This window comes from Phaseolus vulgaris, chromosome 8 (genome assembly GCF_000499845.2).
Source record: "Phaseolus vulgaris cultivar G19833 chromosome 8, P. vulgaris v2.0, whole genome shotgun sequence".
In the NCBI taxonomy this organism is placed as follows: domain Eukaryota; kingdom Viridiplantae; phylum Streptophyta; class Magnoliopsida; order Fabales; family Fabaceae; genus Phaseolus; species Phaseolus vulgaris.
The window spans coordinates 62,848,614-62,867,976 of record NC_023752.2 but is presented as its reverse complement, the minus strand read 5'-3'; the positions used below and the strand labels follow the sequence as shown (position 1 = coordinate 62,867,976).

The window sequence follows — 19,363 nt, the reverse complement described above, 5'->3', positions numbered from 1 at the left end:
AATGTGGAAGACAAGTTTAGTAATTTTTGCATGGGGCGTGTTTGGTGTTGTAAATTATTGTGTACGTGTTTTAACCATTTCTCAAGACACGGGTCCTATTTATAGACTCTCTCGGTCCTAATGGGTGTTCAAAATTTCCTATAAAGACATTTCAACCACATATCTTTATTCCATTTCTCTCTATTTACACTTTAAAATAGTTGGTAATTACATTTGTGAGGTCATGGGTCAATCTTGGAAGACTTTAAAAGTTTATTAGTCTCACCGACTTATATGAGGTTGAAAATCTAGGAAGTCATGGATCGATCCCGTAATCATAGCAAAAGGACGAAATTAATGAAGATATCGTCTTTATCATTAGGAAGGAGAATTATGGTGATTGACAGGTATGCGGGATAAAGCCGTCATAATGCACAATAAATACTAGGAAACGAAATGGAAGAAGACTCAATATAAGAGGAAAAGTCGACCGATCAAGAAAGACACACAATTAGATTGGAAACCACGGTTTATAGTTATACTTGATGCTCTAATTAGGAGTCATCTCTCTTTGCTAAAACAACATTCTTCATAAACACAATACCTAGGAATGAATAATTATGATTGAGTAAACCTAAAAAACCATCAATAAATACAATAATGATAGTTTATAATTTAGTTACTTACACATCTTTCTTTTCTTTATTCAAAGTATTTTTCTTTGTTTTCTTTTTGTAACATTATTTGTAGAATTTATACTTTATTCAATGTTGTGAGATTTTAATTAGTTTCAATTGGAGTATTATAATCTTATTTGTAGTTATTATACCGAGTCATTTGTGGACTTTATCACCTCCAATATTATAAATCATAAAATGTAAAAATTGAAGAATTACATTGTAATTTTTTCTGAAACATTTCTAAGTATAAATAACACATTCAATAATGGCTTAAACTATTCAACTTGAAATATAAGGATATCAGGAGATATGTTAGGATGAATTCAATTTAAAAATGGATCATAGTCGAATAATTCAAATGAGTTTTGATTAAAGAAAAAAAAACTATTACAAATGAAGAAGACCAATCAAATAGTTAACTTTCCTTTTTAATTAAGTAACATGTCTTACTATGAAGTATTCTTCACCACTCTATACTTAGCAAGTCTTAAAGCTTAACTTTGATATACTTTATTTTCTTTGTGCCTTAGTTTCTTTATTATAATAGAAATTCATGTTTCAAAAATTAGAAATAATTAAGTTTCCAAAATACAATGATCATGGTAAAAAATTGTAAAAAAATTGTCGGGTGTCTAATAATTATTCTATGGAAAAGTCCAACTATTAGAATTATTTTTATTCTATAAAAAATTCTAACAACTAGAGTCGTTTAAATAAATAAGTTCAAAACTAACTAAATTGAAAGGACTTCTCAAATAGATATGGTCCAAATATAATAATATTTATTTTTAATTATATTAATTATTTTTCGTCTAAATTGGATGAAAATCAATCAATATTAAAATCTTATAAAACATGCAATTAAATATTTTAGTAAATAGTTTCAATTAACACTCATGATTGCTATAAATACAAGATCAACATGTTCTAAAAATCATAAATGCTAAGAAAATTTAAGAAAACTATTGTTACATTTGTATGTTATTTTTCAAGATGCTTTTAAGTTAATGGTAAAATTATTTAAAAATTTAAATACACTCATGCTTTTAGTCATGATATATCATATTGATTGAACATAATTTAAACATGTAGTTTTCATTAAAATAACATTCATTGGCCTAAAATATCTTCAATCTCAAAAAGGGTAAGAATGGATGCTACATTCCTTTTATAAGTGTTTAGCCTTTTTTTTCTTCTAACAAAACAAACCTTCCCTCAAACATGCTAGATTCATACTTTAATCAAAGTGAAACTCTTTTTTTTTTTGTTTTTAAGAATTTCGATCCTTTTTAATAGTTTTTCACACTTTTTTTTGTTCTCATTTCTCTCAATTTTTTTTATATGGGAGTCTTATCTATGTAACAGAGACACACTGATATGTATATTTTATAAAATTAAGACACAGATTTATATATTATACAATTACAAATTATTTTAAATTGACAATAAAAATTAATGTGAATAAATATGTTTTAATTTTTTTTACTAGAAAAATATTTCTAATGACAAATTTAAAAAGATTTATTCTTTATTTTTGTAATCATAATAAAATTTATAAAATAAATTTAAATTTTAAAAAAATTAATGTAAATTTTTTAAATTATGTTAAAATCAAACTAAAATTATAAAAAATTTAATCAATATTAATCAATATTTTTTAAATTAGAGAATAGGTATCATATATGAATATCGATCTCTAATATTTTTATATACATTTTCCCCCTTATTTCAGTTTTCAATGCAGTGAAGGTTTATTTGCCATTCATATTTTTGGGAGAGTTTTTGATTCGGAAATAAATGTAAAGAAAGAGAGCATTAATGAAGATTGCATTTTGTAGGCCCATAATGAGAAGTGCAGAAGTGTTTTCAACAAATAGGACTGTGACTGCTGCAATCTACGTCCCACCCTACACAACTCAATTATTTTTACATCATCTTTCTCTTTTTTACCTTTTCCAACCATTATTCACACACACAACCTAATAATAAATATTATTATTATTATTATTATTCATTTTCACAGGGTGGGGTGCTTATTGCTTACCCCAAACATTACTACTTTTCCTTCTCCTTTTTACCCTTTCTAAACAAATTTCAACTCTCTTTTACCAAAACCTACAACATCACAAACTCAGATTTTGCTCTAATCATATCTACAATAATTGATCGCAACATGTGTATAATCATTTATACAATGCATATTTTATGACTCTGTCTTGTTTTATTTTATGATTATAGCAATGTAAATTGTGAGTAATATTTATGGGACGTGTTGTACGCTGCACTCCAATTCAAGGTACAAAAGTTGGTGTAAAGCGTACGATAAATTGGTGATGGAGTCGTAGGATTCCATGTTGTCTAATAAACGTAAGAGACAGGACAAAACACAACGTAAGTAATTTGGTTATGTTTTTTTTTACCCAAGGAGTTAGAACAGTTTTTGTTGTGGAGTTAAAGACAAATTTCGTGGAAAACAAAGTTATGTGTTTTTGATTTTTGATTTTTTTTTTCCTTATGTTGTAGGAAGAGTGATTGTAGTAACAGGAAGGCAATAAAAAGAAGTGAAGAAAAGGAAAAAGCTTGACTTGGGTAGAAGATGCATCTGAGTGTTTCCCTAAAAAGGGGCTGTGAAAGGAAGCACGTGATCCATGGGGTGGCAGAATTATGGAGAAGTGTTTGAATGCAAGCTAAGTAATGGAATTTGCGAAGAAGGTTCTTCACGTTGACCCCTCCTCCTATGAGCATGAAAGTTGGAGCAATGAGAAAATAGGGGAATTAGGGTTTTTGGATGTGTTATTATAAATATAAGAAAAAAAAAGGCATTGATTGGGTTGGTGCGAAGGAGAAAGAGTAGATAAAGAGAGAAAGAAAGGTGAAAGGTGAAAAGGGTAATGTTTGGGATAGAATAGAATAAGTGGAGGGAGATGCAGTGTAAGAAGTAAACAGTGACTAGTAATTAAGCAACAGTGGTGGAAGAAGGGATGCGTTGGATAGAATAGAATACAAAACAAAGGAAGAAGAAGAAGAAGAAGAAGAACCAGAGAGATACGAGATCTGATGATCGGTGATATTTGGTGAAGAGAAAGAGAGAGAAAGCGTGAAGATGGGTTGCTGCCAATCGTCGATGCTGCTGAGAGTGGGAGAGAGAGAGACGCACCCTGAAAAGGAAAAGGAAAGGGAAAAGGAAAAGGAGAAGGAAAAGGAGAAGGAGAAAGACCAGGGCTACGGAACCCATCACAGGGCTTCTGCTGGAGGAGACTCTGCCGGTGACCCAGACAAAGAGGGGGTCGATTTCACCTTCGCCGAGTTCTCGCTGCCGGAGCTCAAGGCGGCCACCAACAATTTCAGTTCAGAGTATATCGTCTCCGGGAGTGGCGAGAAGGCGCCCAACCTCGTCTACAAGGGTCGCCTCCACAACCAGAGCCGTTGGATTGCCGTCAAGAAGTTCAGCAAGGCTGCGTGGCCGGATCCCAAGCAGTTCGTCGAAGAGGCTTCCGGCGTTGGCAAGTTGCGCCACCCTAGGCTCGCCAATTTAATCGGTTACTGCTGCGACGGCGACGAGAGGCTCCTCGTTGCCGAGTACATGCCCAATGACACTCTCGCCAAGCATCTTTTCCACTGTACTTTCTTCTTCTTCTTCCTCTTCTCATCTTCCATTATTTGTATTCCTTTTTAAGTTTTCTCTTATCTCTTACTTCCTTCTTGCAGGGGAAACTCAGACTATTGAGTGGGCCATGCGGTTGCGGGTGGCTCTGTACATCGCACAGGCTTTGCATTATTGCAGTACAGAGGGGCGCCCCCTGTACCACGACTTGAATGCTTACCGTGTTCTGTTCGACCAGGAAGGTGATCCTCGTCTCTCTTGTTTCGGTTTCATGAAGAACAGCAGGGATGGCAAGAGTTATAGCACCAATCTTGCTTATACGCCTCCTGAATATTTAAGAAACGGTAACTAACCACCTTCTCCCTGTTTATTAACTCTCACCAATTACGTTTCTCTCTATTCAAATTATTCATTCTTTCTGTATTCTGTTATTGCAGGAAGGGTCACCCCTGAAAGTGTCATTTACAGCTTTGGAACTGTCCTTCTAGACCTCCTCAGTGGCAAGCACATCCCTCCCAGTCATGTAAAACTGCCTTCTATCCTTTTACCTTTCTCTTCACCTTCTGCATAAATAACTGTCAACTGCTAATTCTCTTGGGACTATTTCTTACCCTATCAAAATAGCTTCCCTAGTAGGATTCACTGTAACCAATTAATGGCTCTATACATAGGCAAATTGTTGAATTTGAGTATATCTTTCATTAAGCCTGCTTAACTACCAAACTTAGGATGGACAAATCATTAAAAACTGCAAATGAAACCTCCCTTCCCTGAATCAAGTTGCCCTTTTCATCACCTGCTGATGTATAAATTGTCTAATATTCCCACATATCACTAAAAGCTTTAAATGCTTCTATGTTTTTGATTGTGGCATTTTAATCTTAACATGTAATTCGTAGTTTCAGTGTTTTCCCTACAGATCTTGGCTGTTATTGTGTTTGCAAGTGCTTATTATATTACCTTATAAATGATATTATAATATTGTACAATAAATAAACCATGAACATTTACTAATGACAACTCAAGGTATGCAAATCTTTTTCTTTGATTGATAGCTAAAAATGGAACTTGCGGATGCTATTATAGGTACCTAAGTTTAACATCAATTATGGTTGCTGACTTGTTCAATTAGCTTTTTTGGTTGGTACCATATGGAGTTATCTTATTTTGTTTGCAGGCACTTGATATGATACAGGGGAAGAACAATATGCTCTTAATGGATTCGCATTTGGAGGGAAAGTTTTCAACAGAAGAAGCGACAGTAGTTGTTAATCTTGCCTCCAAATGCTTGCAATATGAACCGAGGGAGCGGCCTGATACGAACGATTTGGTCACAACACTTGCCCCATTGCATACAAAACCCGATGTACACATTCCTTCTTTAACATAATAATGAAGCATATTATTTACTGAATAATGAGATTGAAACTTTGTTGCTTCAACAACCCTTCCAAATATTCCATCATCCACATGAATTAGGCTTTATGTTGGATGTTAAAGTTCCTAAATGTCTAATATTCAAATTTTATCATTCTTGATATTTAATATTTCTTTCTTTGATTACTCATTGCATAATGAAATCTACTTGGTTGGTGTCACTTAGCTCACCATCCTCAAATTACATTAAACATGGCAATCCAAATATTAGGCTGTTACAAATGTTCATTTTGACTCTGATTAGGATTTCTTTATGCACTAAACTTCTCCTCTTGCTTGAGATGATATAAGATGGTAAGCGTTTTGTGTATAAGATAGTTTATAGATGTTTGACATGTCAAGTTCTCAAACTGCCAAAGTAATTGGTTTATTGTTCTAGCTGATTGAGAAGTTCAGTTAGTAAAGAATTAGTCATCTTTGTTGGTTTGGTCCTTGTTTAAGAGTTATTTATATCTATTTCATGCTAGTGTTATTGTTGTTCAGTATCCACCGGCTTCACTAATGACTAATTGCCGCTCAAGAACCTAATTGGCCACCTTTAGTGGGTTTTCCTCCCAAAAAACAAAGCTTTAATGTATTACTATTAGTTTGTTAGTTTTAAAGGATAAAAGAATTTTTGGTAATTTTTCTGATGTGATGTTATCTACAAGTATACACCATATGACCTTAAAGAAACCTGATCTTTGCATACATCTGTCTCATAGAGAGCTTAGTCAGAACGTTTAATCTATATCTAGTTCTTGTAATTTGGGCTTAGGGCTTAATATAACTGCGTTAAAAAATTGGTTTTTAAGTATAGGACTGTTAAATCCTTATATGTATGGACTACATTGACTATATTTCGAGTTGATAGGCCTTCTGAGGATAGATCCATAGCTTCCTCAAGTAATCATCTACTATCGTCACGTAGTATCTAGTACTAGAGTGTGATAGAGTTGAAGACGGTCTCCCAAGTCCACATGAATGTATAGTCTAGAGATCCCTTTGTTCTTTGTTGTCCTACATTAAACTGTACTTTGCAAGCTTTACCTTGGATGCAGTGTCCTACATTAGTCTAGAATTCCCTTTCCAGACCTTTAAGAAGGCCTTGTTAAACCAAAAGAGGACACATCTTAGACTGCCACAATCCAAAAATCATTCAAACCAGTGGATTTCTCAACCTCATACTTTGTGGAAGTTATGATGATTGAATTTCACATTCATCACACGAGTTTGTTGTGGAATAGCCCAAACAACTTCACTGCTGAAGCATCTACCAACACAAACACTAATTTTATAACAAAGATGAGACTGCAAAGGTAAAGGTAGAAATTAAATGAAGGAAGAACAAGACAGAATCAAACACAAAAATAACGTGGTTTGGTTGAGGTATTAATGAACTTCATTCTACCTTCACAACAAAATTTACTATACTCAAAGACTACAGCACGAACTTTCTCTCTTAGTGAACTCTTGGCTCAACTCTCACAGTTTTCTATTTTTACAGTTGAACTCACAACTTACTTTTTTATCAATTAGGTTATTGTCTATAGTATATAACTACCGTAACAAAACACATTGCTCAATACTGCAATTAGGGCAATCCCCAAAGAAGCTGCAATTAAGGTGGGTTTCGAGTGAGTGATTTCAATTAAGGTGGCTTTCTAACACTCTCTTCATGCCCAAGGCTATGTAGGTGATGCAAAAATGAATATAGGATAAAATATCCAAGCCTTACTAACATTACTTTGGCCATATTTATGTGGAATCTTAACACCACATGGCTCATCATCGAATAACAAAATCCCTTCACATCTAAGAATATACATTTAGACTATGGACAAGTACTGTTGGCCCACCAATGAATTTATGATAGACTCAAGGTTGCAATAAAGGTAACTCATAAATCCTCACACTCAAGGCTTTGGCTTAAGAGCATTACAAGGTAGGTGGCCTAACGATGAGTCAAAATACCATCTTAGAAAAAAACCTCCTTCATACCTAGAAATAAATATCTAGATTATGTAGAAATACAGGTGACTAAGTAACAAATTTAGGATAGATTGATACATCTTAGAATTCAGGTTTAGGGCATAATGGAATCCCCGAAGACACCTTGTAAGGTGAGGATTGCTCAAGCTTTAGAAATTTTAATCTCTATTTAAACTATACCTCTACGTGACTTGAGACTAAATACACCCCCTTCAAGGCTAAAATTAAGATAACCCCAAATAGTTCAAAAGACAAGCCAAGGGTAATCACAATTAAGGTGGCTTTCCAATGCTAACAAACAAATTTTAATTCATTATTCAATCATTTTATGTATAGGACAATCTAGTACACAAGAGTCCTACCTAATGGAGTCTTGGGAGGATAGATGTGTCATGCAAACTTACCCCCGCAAGTGGAGAGAGGCTATTTCTTGAATTTGAATATTTGACTTTAAGTCATAACGCACAATCTTACTGTTGTGTTAATACTTGTCCTTTCTCACTATAAGAAAATCATTAAATAGAAACTAATTTTAGAGAAAAAAAATAATTAGTTGTTATAGTGACTAAATTAGAGACCATTTTAAAAACTAAAAAAATTATTGTTTTCTAAATTAGTTTTTATTATTGATAAATAGTTTCTAAATTGGTATCTAATTAGCTACCAAGGTTTTTGCTACCAAATTTAGAATCTAAATAATTGGTAGTTAAAACCTTTGTAGCTAATTAGATACCAATTTAGAAACTATTTATGAATAATAGAAACTAATTTAGAAACCAATAATTTTTGTAGTCTTTAAAATTGTCTTTAATTTAGTCACTATAGCAACTAATTCTTTTTGGTTTCTAAAAGTGGTTTCTATTCAATGATTTTCTTGTAGTGATTGTAGTTTATAAATATGAAAAGGATGACCTAGGTGTTAGACTTGCATGATTTGGAGGTTTGAACTTATGTCATACACCTGGTTGAATGACATTATGACTGGGCCAGTACAATGATGCATATCTTACAAGAATGTGTTCAAGAATGAATAGTGCTAAAGCCAAGCTAATTATATGCAATGCTGAACGTGACTAAATAAAGTTCTTCCACGCATAGTATTTATAATTTGTCATGCATGAAATGAAAGTGTTTTATTGTCTTTCCCGGTTATCATGTATTTCTCAGTGTACTAAAGTAGAAAAGGATTTGAAGGTGCATGTTGAGCTGTAGCAATGCCAACATCATCTCTCACTTGATATGCAAATATATCCTTGTTAAATGGAAATTTAGTTACATGAATGGGATAAAACAGCAATAATTCTAGTTGATTATTAATATGTGTTTCAGGTTCGTTCTCACATCATGCTTGGAATTCCAAAGCACGAGGAACCTCCATCAACCCCACAACGTCCTCTTTCAGCAATGGGAGAGGCCTGTTCAAGGATGGACCTAACCCCACAACGTCCTCTTTCAGCAATGGGAGAGGCCTGTTCAAGAATGGACCTAACTGCAATACATCAGATCTTGTTTGCGACACACTACAAAGATGATGAAGGAACTAATGAGGTAACTGATGGGTTCAGTGGTTTTAAATTACTTATTTTGTTTAAGCAATAAACAATACGGTTTTGAATATGGATTGGTTCAGCTGTCGTTCCAAGAGTGGACTCAACAAATGAGAGATATGCTGGAGGCAAGGAAGCGTGGAGACTATGCATTCCGTGACAAAGACTTCAAGATAGCCATTGATAACTATTCCCAGGTGCAATTTAGCACTTGTTCCACATTTGCAAATGATTGTAGCTTAGCTATGTGCATGCTAATCATTGAGTTGCTTCTGCATTGTTCTACTTGTGCAGTTTATTGACGTGGGAACGATGGTCTCCCCAACTGTTTTTGCAAGACGCAGTCTATGCTATCTGCTATGTGATCAGCCAGATCCGGCGCTACGCGACGCCATGCAAGCACAGTGTGTTTATCCAGACTGGCCCACGGCTTTCTACATGCAATCAGTTGCTCTTGCAAAGCTGGACATGCACAAGGATGCGGCTGATATGTTAAATGAGGCAGCTGCATTGGAAGAGAAGAGACAAAAAGCGAAATTATTATAATTTTATGCAGTTAGCTAATTTGAGGGTGCTAAGTTCTGTATAAAGGTTGAGCTGGGAAGCAAAACTAACGTTTGAATCTGAGTTTAAGATGTGTCAGAGAAATACAACACTGGTGGAGTAGATGGCACATGCACTTTATTTCACCATCTTATAGGAATCGGTCACAACTTGAAAACTGTGCTTAAGCACTCTGAATTGGGAAGGAATACCGGTAATTTTTCCATTGTTAATGAAATTGATTGTTTGATGCCTATTGGGTTACTGTCAACCAAGTGTTTATTGAGGTTATTCTAACTCTTCACTTCTCAAGGCCTCGGTGTTCATAATAAAATCTCATGTCTGCATAATCTGCATAATATGCAATCTCTCTATTACGTCTTCTATTCGTAATATCAGTTGTTGGAAGTAACACACTCTATTTTAATTTCCATAATTGATAGATTCGAGTGAGAACATCGTTTCGTTTCACTCACTATATTTAAGGTGGTATTGTCCGTTTTAAAGATCGATATTATGTTACGATATTATTTTTAAAACTCTTCGATGCTTCCTTACCCGATCTTGATGCCGAATAAGGGACAATATTCAAGTTATGGACATACTATTATCAGTCACTATATTTAAAGTGGTATTTTTTGTTACTATATTTAAAGTCACTATATTTAAGGTGGTATTGTTCGTTTTGAAGATCGATATTCTGTCACGATTTTATTTTTAAAACTCTTCGATGCTTCCTTACCCGATTTTGATACCGAATAAGGGACAATATTCAAGTTATGAACATAATATTATCAGTCACTATATTTAAGGTGGTTTTGTTTGTTACTATATTTAAAGTCACTATATTTAAGGTGGTATTGTTCGTTTTGAAGATCGATATTCTGTTACGATTTTATTTTTAAAACTCTTTGTTGCTTCCTTACCCGATCTTGATACCGAATAAGGGACAATATTCAAGTTATGGACATACCATTATCTGTTTACCCTGGTTCAGCCTTAACTATGATCATTAGATGCTGTCTTAATTCAGTTAGTATATTCTTTGTCATAAATCAGATCCCATTTTTTCAATATTCCATTAAGGTTGAGCAATTCAAAAGGAAAGTGTTTTTCATTACTTAAAAAGAATAAAAAAAAATATTTGGATTAAAAGAAGCTAAGAGAGAAGTTGGTATAAGATTTGATGAATGTGATATAATAAATTTAATTACATAGTATTTTATGAAATAGTTTTAAAAGATAATTTAATATAGTCTCATGAATGGTCTGCAATCATATTTAATTGGTGTGCAATTAATGGAAAAAGATGATGGAATGATTGTTGAAGTGAAGAGTGAGTGGATGTTGCAATTGATTAATTGCACGAGAAACACGTGCATTATGATTTTCCAAATGCGAAATACGAAATGGTATGTATTGTGAAAGTGAGTACCAAAATTCCACTAGGAAGGTACAACACCAATTGCTCCATCATATCATATAATAAATATATAAATAAATAAATAATTTGAGAGTGTTAAAGCTTCTTCTTTTTCTTTTTCCTCTCTGTCTTATTCCAACTTTTCCTATGTCTATACATAGCACAGTGTTTTGAGTTCTCACCTACATTTCAACGTCATGCTCTTTTCTTCATCACCTTTCAACTCACATTTCATTATCTTAATCATCTTTAATTTATTCCTTAATGCCACTCTACTACTCTTTCTAAGCACTTTTTTTCTTCTTCTAAAAACATCAACAAATACTTACCCTACCACACATAATCATATACATTAAAAAAAATTATCAAATAAAGACAAAAAATAATTAGTTGCTATATTAACTAAATTAGAGACCATTTTAAAAATTAAAAAACATTTGGTTTCTAAATTAGTTTATATTATTGTTAAATAGTTTCTAAATTGGTATCTATTAGCTACCAAGATTTTAAGTACCAGTTATTTAGATTCTAAATTTGGTAGCAAAAACCTTGGTTGTTAATTAGATACCAATTTATAAACTATTTAACAATAGTAGAAACTAATTTAGCAACTATTTTTTTAGCTTCTAAAATGGTCTCTAATTTAGTCAATATATTAACTAATTATTTTTTGTTTCTGAAATTGGTTTCTATTCAATAATTGTCTTGTACTAAAATAAAAATCCAGACAATAATTTTAATTAGTTATTTATTTTAATTGATGTTGTTTTCATTATTTTATAGTTGATGGAACATAATTAATTCACAGAAATAATAAATAGCACAAGATATGTCACACAATCACAATACATTCATTTACATGAAAAAAGATAAAACAATATGAATTGAAACCTCTATTTTTTTTAATTAATTATTTCCTTGCATCATAAAATTAAACAAGGTTATCACGTTTGTTTATTCTCAACTAAAAACTCGAATGTATACATTTTTTTTATAGATTTACATAATTTTAAAAGTTTATAAATAAAAAAATCACTAATGTTTTAATGCCTTAAGTTGGTTTTTTTTTTCATTTTAGGTAAAAAAACTATAATAGATTAAGTTTAGGTAGAAAACAATTTTATCAATTTTTTTGAATAAAAACAACATTTTGAGTGTTTTATGTAAAAAACTAACAAGAAACTAAGTTTATAATTAAAAAAAATAAAAAATATTTTAAAAACAAAATTAATTATGCACAATGAAGGTTTGATTGAATTGAATTCAACTTATTTGATTGAATTGGGTATTGTCATTTATTTTACTATCAAAACACAGATCAATTGTATTAATACCTGAAAAGCTATATTTGTAGTGTTTTAAAAAACTATTGTTATTTTGAAAATATTTTCTTAGCTGAAAATTTTTAATTTTCAAATAGGAGAACCACTCATTATTACACGATGCTTTTAGAATGAAACCCTAAATATTATAATAGGTAACGTAATAATATAGTAAAGGGAGAAAAAAATATTAAAAGTTAGTGTTATATATATAATAGTGCATAATGTACTTTTTATTATTATTTATTTTCCAGTTTAATAGAGGCTAATATTTCGCCACGGAAGTGAGAACTTAGAATAATTTCTTTTGTAGAGTTGTTACAATTTCATTATTGTAGTCACAATCTTTACAAATATTGTGTTACTCTTTATAATAATTAATACATGTCACATGTAAAATAAAATAAATAATTTTACTTTTTCATATAATATTTAATATAATTATATTATATTCATTTACATCCAATAATTAATTATTTAGAGTCGAAATCAATAACAATTTAATACATTCAATACTTACACTAAAATCAATTACCATATAAACATATTTTTTTTCCTAATTTTCTCTTTTAAAGATGAAATCATAATATAGAACTATTTGTTACAGAGTGAACTTAAACATAACTCAACCCCACTTATATATAATGAAATATCCTTAAATGGATGAAACACCAGATAGATGAAGACTAGAAATTGCTGAATCAACTGCTCCTCCAGAATGGCATGTTACAAAGTGGACTTTAAGTTTAACTCAACTCTATAAATCCGGTTCTTAGGATTGAGGTTTGCACCCACTTATATACAATGAAATGTTCTTATCTCTAGTCGATGTGGGATCTCCAACACTACGAGACAATATATAAAATATTGATGATCTGAAATATAAAATTTAGGTTGGAAGAGTTTTGATATATGTGAAATGTGAAGGTTTATAAGGGTAGTGGTTAGTTATTATAGCAATGGAGGAGTTATATTGTGTAAATAATGCATATAAAAGTAGGGTGAGTGTTGTAATTATGGTATATATAATAAAAAATAGGAAACGGGCGTGGCGATTAAAGATTTTGATATGATGCAAAAATGGATTGATGCCTAACCTACGTTATCTAGTTGTTTCCACCCCACCAAACACATCATTTCAACTTTTTCATTTTCATCTAATCATAAACTCTCATCACACATCACTGACCTTTTATCACCATTACTATATCCTTTTCGTTTCTTCTTTATCAATGTAAAAGGACTCAAATTTTCCATACAATTTTAACATTTTCAAAATCTAACTCACTAAGAATGAGAGTGAGAATTATAATTAATGTGTATATATGATGTATAGTTGTTTGAAAGATATTGTGATGTATATATATTTATTTTTTGTTGATAAAAAAAAGTGCATGTTTTCTAAGTGGCCACTAAAACTCTACTATATTCTCACCTTATTCCATTCTCCACTTAATAGCGTCTAACATGTGTTGTTTTAGGTATCTTAGTTTACAACAACCCTAATAAATAATAGCTAAAGAAAGGTGTTAATGATTGGATAATGGGTTTTAACTGTGCATGACAACCCATATTATTTTTTACACAATCATTAATGCTATTATTTTAATATTTTCTATATCATTTAATTATACATTTATTATTTATCATATGTTCATATTGAAATGTATGACATAAAAACTTAACTTAGTTGTATAGAAGTTAACTTTGATGATTTGCATTTATAATGGTTATGGAGTTTTTGAGGCACATGTGCATTTGGCGCAGTGCACTTCACACGCATGCAGCAGCTTGCATTTGAAAAATAATATAAATAGGTGTGATTGGATTGCAGTGAAAGGAAGAAGAAAGAAGAAAGAAGAAAGAAGAAAGATGAAGGAAGTGAAGAAGGAAATAGTGATACTGGTTCCGTATCCGGCACAGGGACATGTAACTCCCATGCAAAACCTGGGCTGGGCCTTCGCGGCCCAAGGATTTCACCCTCTTATTGTCCTTCCCCGCTCTATTCACCGGCAGCTTCACGGCGAGGAGGAGGAGGAGATGCGGTGGGTGGGCCTGGGAGATGGAGTGGGCCAGGAGGAAAGCCCGGATTTCTTTGCGATGGAATCTGCGATGGAGAAGAGCATGGGGAGGGAGTTGGAAGGGCTGATAGAGAAGGTACGTGGAGAGGGTGATGAGGTGGCGTGCGTGGTGGTTGACCTGTTGGCATCTTGTGCCATAGAAGCAGCCCACCGCTGTGGAATCCCTACTGCTGGATTCTGGCCCGCCATGTTCGCTACTTATCTCTTCATTGCTTCCATTCCTCTCATGCTCCACCGTCGCCTCCTTTCTCACACTGGTCTTTCCTTCACCTTTTTACTTCTTTCTTCCATAAACAATGCAATACCAAACACTTTTTTCTTTTCTGTTACACCATCAAATTTCATGTTTACCAGAGAGATTACGATATTTTATAGTATATAACTAGATATAAAATACTCTTTTTCTCCAGTAATATATATAACTGAGTACAAATCTCATCTTATAATCTGATTTTACATAAACTATATAACTGGGTGCAAATCTCATCTTTAGTTTTAATCTGAATATGAATACAATATCACCTGCAAAAATCGCTTTATCTATAAACTTTATTCATATCATATCTTCAATTTATCCTACCTCCTACAACCACTTTATTAATTTAATTCAATATTTTTGAAAATATGGATTTTGAAAATAGTTTTTTCTTAAATTTTATGTCTGTAAAAATTACATGAAAGTGATGTTTATGTTTTTTTTATTGACGAGGAACTGTGATAGATAAAATAAGATATTAATGACACTTTGCTACCTTTTGTCCCTACATCTTGTTTTGTTTAAGATTATATACAAAGGTTATTAGTGTTTTTTGCACTCACTCCTTTCCGTCCAAAAAATGAGATTCAGACTCAATAATTTGCAGTTGTTTATGATTGGAAGTCCGAGGTTGTGCGTGCTGATAATGACATGAACAGCAATAACAGGAAATAGTGTCGGATACTGAGATGATTCCTACGCAGTCAAATGAAATGTTATTTTGAAGTCCCTGTTAGCCTAGCACTGTTTACCAAATGAATGAAGATTACATACATATACATAGATACATAGATATTCTAGCACTGTTTATCTCACACTCTAAAACATCAAGTTTAATCAAGAAACAGTAGTTTCCGACTCAATAGTTACCTCTCCTCTTTCTTATACTAAGTCATCCTTCTATCTAATATTTTCTTTAGTATTTATTTCATCATTATTCTCTATTCTAGATATCCAACTTATTCTCTTTATTAACGTCTTTCCCCATGAGATTCTTCCCTTACTTATTCAATATCCGAGCCGTTTCACCCTATTAACAGGATCGGCCCTATGATCTCACAGCAAACAATTTTTATAGGATATTATTTTCTATCTATCTATCTATGTATTTTATACCCTTGGTTCTTGCCAATAGATGGTGATCTTGCCCTGTGTTTTTCTCTTGCAGGACTTCCGCAACGTGAGGGGAAATTTAGCCTTCATCCTGAGCTACCGGTGATTTCAACTGAGGATCTACCATGGCTTGTTGGAACAGAAGCTGCAAGGAAAGCAAGATTTAGATTTTGGAAAAGAACTTTGGAGAGGTCAAGTGCTCTGAAATGGCTGCTGGTGAATTCCTTTCCTGATGAAAGCAAACTTGAATTGGCAAACAGGAAGTTGAGTTCAGAAGGTTGTCCACGCGTGTTGCCAATAGGCCCTATATGCAGGAATGGCATAAGAAAAAGTGTGAGCTTTTGGGAGGAAGATTTGAGCTGCTTGAAGTGGCTGGAAAAGCAGAAGACCAAGTCAGTGGTGTACATCTCATTCGGCAGTTGGGTGAGTCCAATTGGGGAAGCCAAGGTGAGAAATTTGGCAGTGGCACTTGAAGCTTCAGGTAGGCCCTTCATTTGGGTATTGAGATCGAGTTGGCGTGAAGGCTTGCCAAATGGATTCTTGGAAAGGGTTGAGAAAGAAGAGAGAGGCAGAGTGGTTAACTGGGCACCCCAGAAACAGATTTTGCAGCATAACTCTGTGGCTTGTTACATCACACACTGTGGGTGGAATTCCATATTGGAGGCTTTGCAGTTCGAAAAGAAATTGGTGTGCTACCCTGTGGCAGGGGACCAGTTTGTGAACTGTGCTTTTGTTGTTGAGGTTTGGAGGGTAGGTTTGAAACTGAATGGGGTGGAGGCAAAGGATGTTGAAGAAGGAATTGCAAGGGTGATAGAAGATGAGGAGATGGATGGGCGATTGAAAACACTGAATCAAAGAATCATGGCTGGTAACAACAACACCGGAGCTTTCATCTTCAAAACCTTCATAAAAGATCTCAAGAGGGCATCTTCAACAACTGCTGTTACTCAAGATGCAACTCAAATCAATATTCCTTGTTATTCCTCCAACAACAAAAATGTGCTATAACTACATACATTGGACTGAAACGACTCGACTTTTCATCAAACACTTGGACTGCAGGGAGGAATGCAGGCCTTTGTGAAGGGACCCTCACCCAAAAATTGAGTTGAGGTGGAGAGTTCTGAAACTATCCACAATGTTATATTTTTCAGAAGGAGTCCTTAGGCTCTGTGATGCCCATGGCTACTTCACTTCAATCTATGTATATTTTTAATGGAAGAAGTATAATGATAATTTCCCCTTTTGTGTGTATTATAGGATATCACCAAATTTTGATTTCGCTACACTCCTTTAAGTCCTGAGCTGAGTGGTGTTCCAGCATATAAAAGAATTACTCTATCTTAAATTTTTGAACACTCAAGATAGTACACCCTCAACTGCTATATAAGAGATGATATTTTTTAATGGTATGATATTGATAAAATTCACCATAACTTTTTTTATATTCTGTCATGATTCATTCAAAACTAGTTAATTTAAAATCCCTTAACATTCCTGGTGTTATGATTCATAAATCGACTATATAATTGGATCTAGATCCATCACCTACAAGTGACTAAAATAAAAAGCACTTTTAACATGCAAATGCAAAGCTGAATTAACATGTATCAGTAAAGAGAAGTAAAACTGTGATCTATATATATATATATATATATATGAAAGTCTGTATCTGGAGACTAATATTTCTTGAATGAAGAAGGACTCTTCCAACCCAGCATCATATATATAAATATAAAAATTCACTAATTTTTGTGATTGTTCCTTTGAGAACTTTTTCGTTTGTTTCTCCTCTGCAGAAAATTCTGAAGTGATTTCTTTATGGAGAGGTGTGGTGAAATATGTACTAATAATGCTTCAGAACGCAAGCTGCTGTTTTCCACCATTTCTCGACTTGCCAACCATATTATTGCTCTTGCCTGCATTATTTTTTTTATCAATAATAAACAAATAAATAATAAAAATATTTCAAAAGTACTTTAATCATTATATAAATAAGACATCAATCTGAAAAAGAGCATAAAGCAGAGATTTTAAACAGAAAATTTAACAAATTCTAACACTATCTATCTACCTAATGCTTTTTGACTGCATTTATATATTTTCTTTTTAGACTATGCATTTGGTTTAACCACAATCATTTAATTTAATTAACAACAAATTTAATCATTATTTTCTCCCATTTTGTGAGCTAAATGCCCATTCAATTATTTTCCAGATTTAGAGAAAAGATAAAGCACACTTCTTTTAATACAATTATCAGTATGGGAAGAGAACAAAAAGCACATTTCAAGAAAGAACAACTCAGTGACATAAATTTATTATAAAACCAGAACTTTTTCATAAAAAAATTAATTAACCAATGTTGAAGGGATACAGGATTGCAAAAAAACAGTTATATTTTTTTACCCAGGAAAAAAGGCATGATATTTATTAAAAGGGTTTACATTATTCAATTCATCTGTGGCTTGATTATTAGTAGAAAGAGAATACAACTATTTTAAATGCAATGAAATACAACATGTTTACTTACAATCTAAGTTATTTATTCCTTTTAAAAGGTAAATCAAATTGCATGAAAAGGACTTTGAAAAAACAAGCAAATATTTCTTTAAAGCAAGTTAATGAATAATACCTGAAGTTCAGTAGTGTCAAAAATGCAGTGGCGTTCATTATGCAGAATAGCTGCAAGTTTATTGTGTATGTTGAACGTCCCATTCCTACAAATATCTTGCAGAAAATGAAGAAATTAGTGAACAAGAAAGAAGAAGTGGATACTGGTGAGACATGTAATAGACAAGTATGAAGGAAAAAATTGAAAAGAAAGAGTGGAGGTTGCTTGCATTGAAGGATGAGAAGAGGAAGAATGAAGAGGAAGATGGAGATAGCAGTTTCTCTTCATATATTGTTAACTGGAAAAGTGAAAAATGGAAGTATATTGGAGAAGTGAAAAAAGACAGGAAGAGACAGAGATTTGAAGGTTAGAGAAATATATAGATATAAAAGGGAAAGAATGAATTAGAGTGTGTGGGAAATGAGTTACACATGGGAAAAGTATTGAATATGGTTAGAGAGATTAGGTAGGATAGGTATTACACATGTGGCTTCTATAACATGACACCTACCATTGTTGCTCTTCCAAACTGCATTCTTCCCCAAATTGGAAATTAGGCTACTTCCTCCACCTTACTTACTTGCTTTTACTTTCTATGTGTTTTCGTGTATTCTACCATTCTTCTGTGTTCTTTCCGTTCTAACTAAGAGAGATGTCTTCTTCCTAGAACATACAGATTAGTTAGAAATAATGGTTTTTAACCTTGAAATATTGTCTTTTGATGATCCATCTCCACTGTTTTTTATGTAGGAGTTTCTTTCCGTTTCTTCGTCACATATCTATCAATTTGATC

The 19,363-nt window shown here is 32.9% G+C and overlaps 3 protein-coding genes across 3 annotated transcripts in view; all 3 read left to right on the top strand.

Annotated features, from left to right (window-relative positions):
• Positions 1–2,829: 2,829 nt before the first annotated feature.
• Positions 2,830–10,017, top strand: LOC137824091 (serine/threonine-protein kinase BSK1). The gene is made up of 8 exons (XM_068629546.1): positions 2,830–3,050; positions 3,183–4,279; positions 4,368–4,607; positions 4,701–4,786; positions 5,441–5,629; positions 9,001–9,219; positions 9,302–9,415; positions 9,513–10,017. The coding sequence occupies exons 2-8, from the start codon at positions 3,763–3,765 to the stop codon at positions 9,762–9,764; spliced, it is 1,617 nt and encodes a 538-aa protein (XP_068485647.1). The 5' UTR covers positions 2,830–3,050; positions 3,183–3,762; the 3' UTR covers positions 9,765–10,017.
• Positions 3,859–19,363, top strand: part of LOC137824096 (AP-1 complex subunit sigma-1) — a 43,856-nt gene continuing 28,351 nt past the window's right edge. The window contains exon 1 of the mRNA XM_068629551.1: positions 3,859–3,872. The gene's annotated coding sequence lies outside the window, so the exon portion shown is untranslated. The remainder of the gene's footprint in view (positions 3,873–19,363) is intronic.
• On the top strand, positions 14,305–17,210 carry LOC137824093 (UDP-glycosyltransferase 82A1). The gene is made up of 2 exons (XM_068629547.1): positions 14,305–14,844; positions 16,012–17,210. The coding sequence occupies exons 1-2, from the start codon at positions 14,379–14,381 to the stop codon at positions 16,962–16,964; spliced, it is 1,419 nt and encodes a 472-aa protein (XP_068485648.1). The 5' UTR covers positions 14,305–14,378; the 3' UTR covers positions 16,965–17,210.

What these genes read in the sequence shown, in the direction of transcription:
- LOC137824091 (XM_068629546.1), top strand. Translation starts at nt 3,763, where the DNA reads ATGGGTTGCTGCCAATCGTCGATGCTGCTGAGAGTGGGAGAGAGAGAG. An exon ending in CGCCAAGCATCTTTTCCACT is followed by an intron (nt 4,280 to 4,367) that starts GTACTTTCTTCT and finishes TCCTTCTTGCAG; the next exon opens with GGGAAACTCAGACTATTGAG. An exon ending in TCCTGAATATTTAAGAAACG is followed by an intron (nt 4,608 to 4,700) that starts GTAACTAACCAC and finishes CTGTTATTGCAG; the next exon opens with GAAGGGTCACCCCTGAAAGT.
- LOC137824093 (XM_068629547.1), top strand. Translation starts at nt 14,379, where the DNA reads ATGAAGGAAGTGAAGAAGGAAATAGTGATACTGGTTCCGTATCCGGCA. An exon ending in TCGCCTCCTTTCTCACACTG is followed by an intron (nt 14,845 to 16,011) that starts GTCTTTCCTTCA and finishes TTTCTCTTGCAG; the next exon opens with GACTTCCGCAACGTGAGGGG.